Raw genomic sequence first — 7974 nt, 5'->3', positions numbered from 1 at the left:
AAGATTGCATGCAACCCGTGACCAAAGTGGCAGGAAAAGCATGTCACGCCACGCCACGCCACTGAGAAGAAGGATGGTCACCTGAAAAAGGAGGAAAAGAAGGAGAAAAATGAAGGGTTGAGATTGGATGGTGGCAGAAAATCCTATGGTGTAGAGGATTTTGCTAACCATTTAAATCTACCATTCTTCTTCTTCTTCTTCACATATCCTCCCTTCTTCTTCTCCTTCACGAAAAATTTCTCCCTTCTTCTTCTCCTCTCAACCTCCTTTCGGGTGTTGTAAAAAAGACTTGATCTTATCACATATCCTCCATTCTTTTTCTCCATCACAAATATATTTCCTCTTCCACAAATTTAGGTATGAAATTTATTTGTAAATGTAATTTTTATTTGAATATGTTATTGTATTATATTATTAGATTTTGTGTTATTGTCGAATTTATTTAATATGTTTAGTTTACAAAAATCATTAACTTGATATTTTTATCCCCTAAAACAAAAGCAAACATTAATCAAATACGGTGGCACGTAGACTAAAATTAAATAAATTAGGATAACCCTTCTATGTTATTATTTTTAATTCATTTTAAAATGCATTTAGTTATGTAGAAATCAAACTTTCATGGTATAAAAGTTAAATGTAAAAAAAAAATTACAAGCAAAAAAAAAAAACTATTTGAAAAGATTGATAGTTATTATTTATGGGCAAATAAAATGAAATATATTCTATAAATATGAGGAGTAATCGAAACAATCTTTGCTATAAAATAAAGATATTGATATTTTAGAAATTTATTTATCATTTAAAGCATGTCACATTTAAAACATTAATCGAATATTTGTATTATGATGTTATATATAACTGGTTTTTTTGTTAAGTATCATATGTATATTATGTTTAGGTTTAATTTATATTATGATGTTGTGTTTTTTTATAATAATTAATTATTTTTATTGTTTGTCTTTATTTCTATATAGAAAATGACAAACAAATATGTGTCATTTTTAGACACCCTAATTTAACCGCATCCGGAACAGTAAGGTTTATACCATTCCCTATTTCAAACGAACAAGAAATGAACATCATGTTTTCAATTGCACTGCCGTTTCCAAACATGGTGCATCTGTATGTGACTGTGAGTATGGTAGATACTGCCATAAACTTAAATGTAGAACCGAGATATGTTGAAGAATATGTTGATGTTGAGCCGGAGTCAGATGCACCACCAGTGTGCCATGAAGAAGAAATGGTAGCTACCAACGAATACACAGAGTTTAGAACAGAAACTGATGACGAATTTGAAGAGATGGATTTCGATGGTTGTGAATATGAAGTTCCATCTAATACATTTACTGATTTAGACATGAATGCAGTAGATGCCATTCAAGAACACGATCCAATTATAGTTCCAATGGTGACTGACAACACCCAATTGTACACGGGAATGATTTGTGAAAATAAAGAAATGCTGCAACATATGGTTAAGTGCTTTGCTATTAAGAATCACGCACCATATGAAGTAGTAGAGTCTACACCGACAAAGTGGGTCATTCGATGTAAAAAGTCGAACGAAGGTTGCAAATGGAGACTTCGTGCAATAATGAAGAAATCTCATGGTTTATTTGAGATCACAAAGTTATCTAACCAACATACTTGCTTTTACTCAGAACTTAGTCAAAGTCATGTGCAATTGGATTCTTCAATGCTTGCACGAGAGTTTTTTGAATTTGTCAGAGAAAAACCATCAATAAGTGTTGCGTCACTGCAATCCATGATCAAGGAAAAGTTTGGCTACCATGTTTCTTATCGTAAGGCTTGGGATGGTAAAAAAAAAGCAGTAGCCAAAGTGTTTGGCGATTGGGATGAGTCGTACAAATTATTACCTAGGTGGTTGTATATGGTGAAGCATACCAATCCTGGAACACTCGTTGAATGGAGGGTACAGGCCACACCTATCAAAGGCCATGTCATCTTATCATCAGTATTTTGGGCATTTGGTCCATGTATAGAAGCCTTTAGTAGATGTAGGCCACTTATTCAAATCGACGGCACTCACCTGTATGGCAAGTATCGAGGAAAGTTATTAATTGCTACATCTATTGATTCAAATGGTCATCTTCTACCATTAGCATTTGCTGTTGTTGAAGAAGAGTCTGCAGATTCATGGGGATGGTTTTTACGACATCTAAAACAAATTGTGACCCATGACGAGATATGCTTACTTTCCGATCGACATGCTGGCATTATATCGGCGGTTAACAATCCGGATAATGGATGGACAGGAGCGAATTGTCATCATAGATTCTGTTTACGCCATGTTGTCAGTAATTTCTACAAAAGATATAAATTCACACAATTAAAGAATTATGCTTACCGTGCCGGGTGTCAATTTCAGATCCGAAAGTTTGATAAAGCCATTCAGGATCTAATGAGAATAAACAGTAGATGCATGAGTTTTTTTGATGACATTCCTATAGAGAAGTGGACTCAAGCACATGACGGAGGATTTCGATACGGGTGGATGACAACAAATCTATCAGAGTGCATGAATGGAGTTTTCAAAGGAGCTCGAATGTTGCCGATAAATGCTATAGCTCAAAGTACATTCTTCAAATGTGTGAGTTACTTTGAAAAAAGGAGAGAGGAAATAAAAGTTGCATTGGAACGTGGAGATAAATATACCGGGTATGGATTTTTCAACTTCACAGTTGGTAATAGATTTTATGATGTGCATGTTATACTAATTGCATCAATTTTCAGGTACGCACTTCAGAAAATATTGAAATGGTCTGTAAGATCCAGTAAGCATGAAGTACAATCCTATGATCGATCTGAAGGCATATTTCATGTAAAAACTGGACGTCACGAATTAAATTCTAAAGGAGGAAATATCCAAATATTGAGATTAAGTGCTTCTGAGCGGTACTGTTCGTGTAACAAGTGGCAAGCCTTTGGTATTCCATGCTCGCATTTTATGGCGGTTTGTTCACGGTTTAACATGAACTATGAAGACTTTATTGAGGACTATTATAAAATATCAACTTAAGCTGCATGCTATGCGCCTCAGTTTCAACCTGTACCGCATGAAGATTATTGGATAACACCTACAAGTATGCCTGTCTTACTGCCAGATCCATCGTTGTTGAGAAAATCAGGTAGACCAAAGACTTCACGTTATCACAACGAGATGGATTGGACAGAACAAAGTGCTCAACAACGATGCTCATTCTGTAGCCAACTTGGTCATAACCGACGGAGCTGTACTTTGTTAAGGAGACAGGCACCTGATAGTTAGACATCTTTCTTTAATGACATTGATTTGTATTTTTTTTTGTGTAGATAATGGCATTAAATCGAGGACCAATTGATCCGGACGTTTTATATGATCAGAACATTCACCGATCAGAAACTGTGTGGGATGATCGTAATACGCCCGAGATAAACTGTAGACGACGTGAGGCAGTTGTCCAACGTACTATCCCACTACACCGCAACATACTTCCACTGTTACGTGCTTCAGGATTTTATGGGCTTGCCAGATTGGGGTTCATCCAGTTAGACTGGCATCTGATCACTGCACTTTTGGAGAGATGGAGACCAGAGACACATACATTTCACATGCCAATTGGAGAGTGCACAATTACGTTACAGGATGTGGAAGTTTTGGTGGGATTACCGACTGATGGCGAGCCTGTTATCGATCAGATGCATGATGATTGGTTGCATGTTTGCCAAGAGTTACTTGTGTGATCCCACCTCCTGAACAAATTAGGGGGCAGAGATTGAGTTTAACATGGTTGGGGGCAGAGTTTCATGAATTGGCTAACGATGCCGATGAGGAAACTATCACACGTTATGCACGGGCATATATTTTACAGTTGATGGGTGGGAGTATTTTTGCCGATAAATCAACTCGTTATGTGCACCTAATGTTTCTACCATTCTTAGCTAATCTGCACCACACGGGGCGATATTCTTGGGGTGGAGCCTGTTTGGCATGGTTGTATAGACAATTATGCAAGGCATCCAAACAAGGTGTTCGTGAAATAGCTGGGCCACTAATATTGTTACAAATATGGGCTTGGGAACGATTCCCAATAGTGGCTCCTCAACTCCTACATGTCAATGCTAATCAATTACACAGTCGAGCTTATGGTTCAAGGTATACTATTTCAATTTAATTTAGATTAAGAGTAACTTTTTATATATAGTTCAATTAAAATCTAAATTATTACTTCAACAATACAGATGGAGAGATCAATTTTGTGTGACAAGATCGGCTTGATCTTCTTCAACCTAGTCAGGTACGTCATGCTAAACTTCAATTTCAAGTTCCATATTTTTTTAAGTTCTCAGTATAGGTACGTTATTTGTTTCATACAATTTGTTTCAGATTGTCTGGGAGCCATACAAAACTGTTATAGATAGTTTGCCACATTTTTGTACAAACGGTCACAACATATGGCGGACGATTAGTCCTCTCATATGTTTCTACATTGGTGAGTGGCATCATCCTGATAGAGTACTTAGACAGTTCGGTATTCAACAAGCTGTTCCACGTGACTGTAATACTGAACCACTGTTGCACAACATTGACCTGAGGACTGCTGATTGGTCAGATAGAGTTGCTCATTTAGTGATGCGATGGCATAATCGCAGAAGGTTTACTGCTACGGGACCTCCAATTGAGCAGTTTGATATGGATGTAACTCAAGAATACATCCATTGGTACAAAAACATTAGCAAGCTCTATATCACCCAACCGGGAGCTGCTATGAGTCCTCTGGTATACATTTAAAAATTGTATAGTTGTTTTTAGTGTTAATTTATTTTCAATGATTTCTAATTCATTTTAATATTTTACAGAGATCAAACAATATTAGACTTCGGAATGTTGCAGATGATCCACAACAGGTTCTAAATATATGCAACGATAACGAGCAGTATAAGGAGAACATCCACTATATGTACGATGTCCCTATTGTACCTGCTCCTGTTCAGAGGAGACGTCCTCTAGTGCAAGAGCCCGATCAATTGGAAGAAGTTGACCAACACGGGGAAGAAGTGCCTCCAATGACACAAACACAAAGCGAGCATAATTACGTTAGTCCAGTAATGATGATGCCAACATTTGGAACGACGTATTATGATTCAGGAGTCGGTCAATCGTCAGACTTTGGAAGAGGATATTACAATTCAGGGCAGGTCAATCATCAATGGACTTTGGGCAACAATACTATGATTTAGGGAGCGATCCATCGTCTTCATACATGCATGGTCACGGGCGTGGTCGTGGAGAACATAATGAATATTTGTACTACGAAGTGCCTGCAGCGGTACCCGAGCAATCAAATGAGCTACAGCAACAAGAGAATGCAGCAGTACCCGCGCAATCAGATGAGCAACAACAACAAGAGAATCAGGAGGAAATACAACAACAGAGAGTTCAAAGTCGACGACGACAACCAGCTAGAAATCGTCGACGTCCAGGTTGTGGAACACATTGATTTTTTTTCCTTTGAATGAAAATTGTTAAATTATTGTATTAAACATTTTGATTCATATTTAATTATTTTACAATCAAAAGTACTTACTACAAATTTACGGCCTCCAATTAATAGAAAAATATATTTTAATTTTTTGTATGGTGAAGAGTGCATGGAGAGTATACCAGATCATCTAAGTTTATAATACGAAATCCAAAACGAGCCAAAAAAGAATTATAAATTTTCAAGGTTTTGATTAAATCCTAATTCTTCAAGATTTTCATTCACATGTTGAACGACAAATATATATTTTTCTATTGAATATATACATATGTAAGATTCAATTAATAACGATTTATAATTTTGACTTAATTGAATGAGCTAAATAATAGACAACCCACTTGTTGAATAGCAATAAAAAATTCTATTTATTCATTACAATCTTCCAAATATTAATTCCAACATACATACCAAATTTTCTACATTTTTTTAGCCTTTTTTTAGACGAGTCTTGTGCAATTTTTTTTTTTTGATATAGGGCGAGTCTTCAAGACTCGCCCTACTTGATTTTTTTTTTAAAAATATAAAAGGGCGAGTTTTCAAGATTCGCCCTACTTGAACTTCTTATTCTAAAACAACAAGGGCGAGTCTTGAAGACTCGCCCTATTAAAAAAAATAAAAAAAAAAAGAGCAACAATTTGGTAATAAGTTTGCAAACAACCTTATTTTGGTAATAAGTTTGCAAAATAACATTATTTTGGTTAATGGTCCTTATTTAGGATCTACTTAAATTGGGAGATTGCTGTCAGCAAAGAAATATTTTTTTTCATAATCTCTAGGTAATAGATTCTACTACTGGACCTTCGAACTAAATTTAAGGGACTGCATGTATTTACGATTATGCATTGATGGTAGCTAAGATGCATAATGCGATGTTATAGATGACGATTGATATTGTGTTGATGATAATTGATATTATAATTGATGATGATGACTGATATTATGATTGACGATGATGACTGGTATGCTTATGATGTTTATTATACATGATATATTAATCACATAAATAAGAACGTTATGATTAATATTCATGTCATGTTATAATGTTTATGATAATGTTACATGCTTTGGATTGCGATGTGTCTGTTAACTTTGTACGTTATGCTTTTTACCCCAACTGTATTGTGGTCCTATCTATGGGGTCACTTACACGACTAGAGGTGTTCCTACGTGATCACTCCCACAATTTAGGGGTGTACCTACGATTCACATGCACGGTTAGGGGAAAGTTATATTGTAACGCCCCAAAATTTAGGAATTTAATTTTTTATCTTAAGTATTGTTATTGAAATTTTTGGTGTTTTGAATTAATCGATTTATGAAGACTTGACTTTTATTAGATATTAAGAAAATATCTAATGGTCATAGTGTTTAGGAGTTGCATCTTAATTGGTTGTATTTGAGGAAACTTGGTTAATTATTTTTGGTTGTGTAATTAATTAAGTTTTGAGGATAATATAATTATTTTATTATCAACCGCCGCCATCGCCACTCCGTTGTAGCCGCTGTGCTCGTTCGATTGCCGCTGAAAGTGGACAGCCAGCCGTGCGCCGTCCTCCACAATCCGAGCCATCTCCATTTGATCTCCTCTACCTGAAAGCTATCGCCGATCGGCTGCTTTCCGTCACAGCCCGTCGCTCATTGCCGCAAGACAAGTCGTCGGTCGCGCAGGTCACCATCAAGCCCCAACCACTTCAGCTGTCGCTCATACCCGAACCTAGAAACCTGAGTCGCATCCGCCGCCAGCAACCCCTGCGCCTCCATAGTTGCGTGAAGCCGACCCGACCCACACGCCCGCACCTGCACCGTAGTCGAGCCGCTTGCTCGAGCCATCCTACGCGTGCGAGCCGCTTGTCCAAGCCGCCTTTTGCTTTCTAGCTGAGCCGCCTAGCCACTTCACCTGTCTTTGAGCCGCCAACCCTTTTTCGATCCTTTTCACCTGTTTTGGTAAGTTTTTATTGGGTTTTGGAATACCCAACTAAGATTTGAAATTTTTGGATCTTAGATAATTTAATTTTGTAGTTAAATTAAATTATTTCTCTTAAGGGACATCTTGGACCAATTGATTCCTGAAGCGTGGGATTCCTCCACTTAAAGGCTTATTCGTGGCAACCTCGACCTAGGGCAAGTTATTTTAATTAAATTCTTGGGTCCTTGGTCATTTGATGATTAAGTTATGAAAATTGGTGTTTTCTAACCATTTCGGACTTCGTTGCTTAGAAAGCGTGATTTTGCTGTTAGAACTAGTTTGAGCAAATCTCTAGGTAAGAGATTCTACTACTAGACCTACGAATGAAATTAAGAGGTCGCACATATTTTTTAGTCGTGCACATTGATGAATAGATTGTGTAACGACATGACAATTAATAATGATATGATATGACATGATGTTATGATATGACATGATGTTATGATATGACACGATGAT

The 7974-nt window shown here is 36.8% G+C and overlaps 2 protein-coding genes and 1 long non-coding RNA gene across 3 annotated transcripts; all 3 read left to right on the top strand.

The window, feature by feature from the left end:
• The first annotated feature begins 1114 nt into the window (after positions 1–1114).
• LOC127148607 (uncharacterized) lies at positions 1115–2409 on the top strand. Its single transcript, XM_051082699.1, has 2 exons — positions 1115–2324; positions 2396–2409. Exons 1-2 carry the CDS (start codon positions 1115–1117, stop codon positions 2407–2409), a joined length of 1224 nt encoding a protein of 407 aa, XP_050938656.1.
• An 11-nt stretch (positions 2410–2420) lies between these two features.
• Positions 2421–4281, top strand: LOC127148557 (uncharacterized). Its single transcript, XR_007819649.1, has 3 exons — positions 2421–2685; positions 2761–4162; positions 4249–4281. It is a non-coding gene; the product is annotated as an uncharacterized LOC127148557 (long non-coding RNA).
• Positions 4282–4429: 148 nt separating this feature from the next.
• LOC127148549 (uncharacterized) lies at positions 4430–5397 on the top strand. Its single transcript, XM_051082623.1, has 2 exons — positions 4430–4786; positions 4867–5397. Exons 1-2 carry the CDS (start codon positions 4640–4642, stop codon positions 5245–5247), a joined length of 528 nt encoding a protein of 175 aa, XP_050938580.1. The 5' UTR covers positions 4430–4639; the 3' UTR covers positions 5248–5397.
• Positions 5398–7974: the final 2577 nt, after the last annotated feature.

The sequence above is a fragment of the Cucumis melo genome, chromosome 3 (assembly GCF_025177605.1).
Source record: "Cucumis melo cultivar AY chromosome 3, USDA_Cmelo_AY_1.0, whole genome shotgun sequence".
NCBI classification, from domain to species: Eukaryota; Viridiplantae; Streptophyta; class Magnoliopsida; order Cucurbitales; family Cucurbitaceae; genus Cucumis; species Cucumis melo.
The sequence above is the reverse complement of the archived record's forward strand: the minus strand, read 5'-3'. Positions and strand labels throughout refer to the sequence as shown.

What these genes read in the sequence shown, in the direction of transcription:
- LOC127148607 (XM_051082699.1), top strand. Translation starts at nt 1,115, where the DNA reads ATGGTGCATCTGTATGTGACTGTGAGTATGGTAGATACTGCCATAAAC.
- LOC127148549 (XM_051082623.1), top strand. Translation starts at nt 4,640, where the DNA reads ATGCGATGGCATAATCGCAGAAGGTTTACTGCTACGGGACCTCCAATT. An exon ending in GAGCTGCTATGAGTCCTCTG is followed by an intron (nt 4,787 to 4,866) that starts GTATACATTTAA and finishes AATATTTTACAG; the next exon opens with AGATCAAACAATATTAGACT.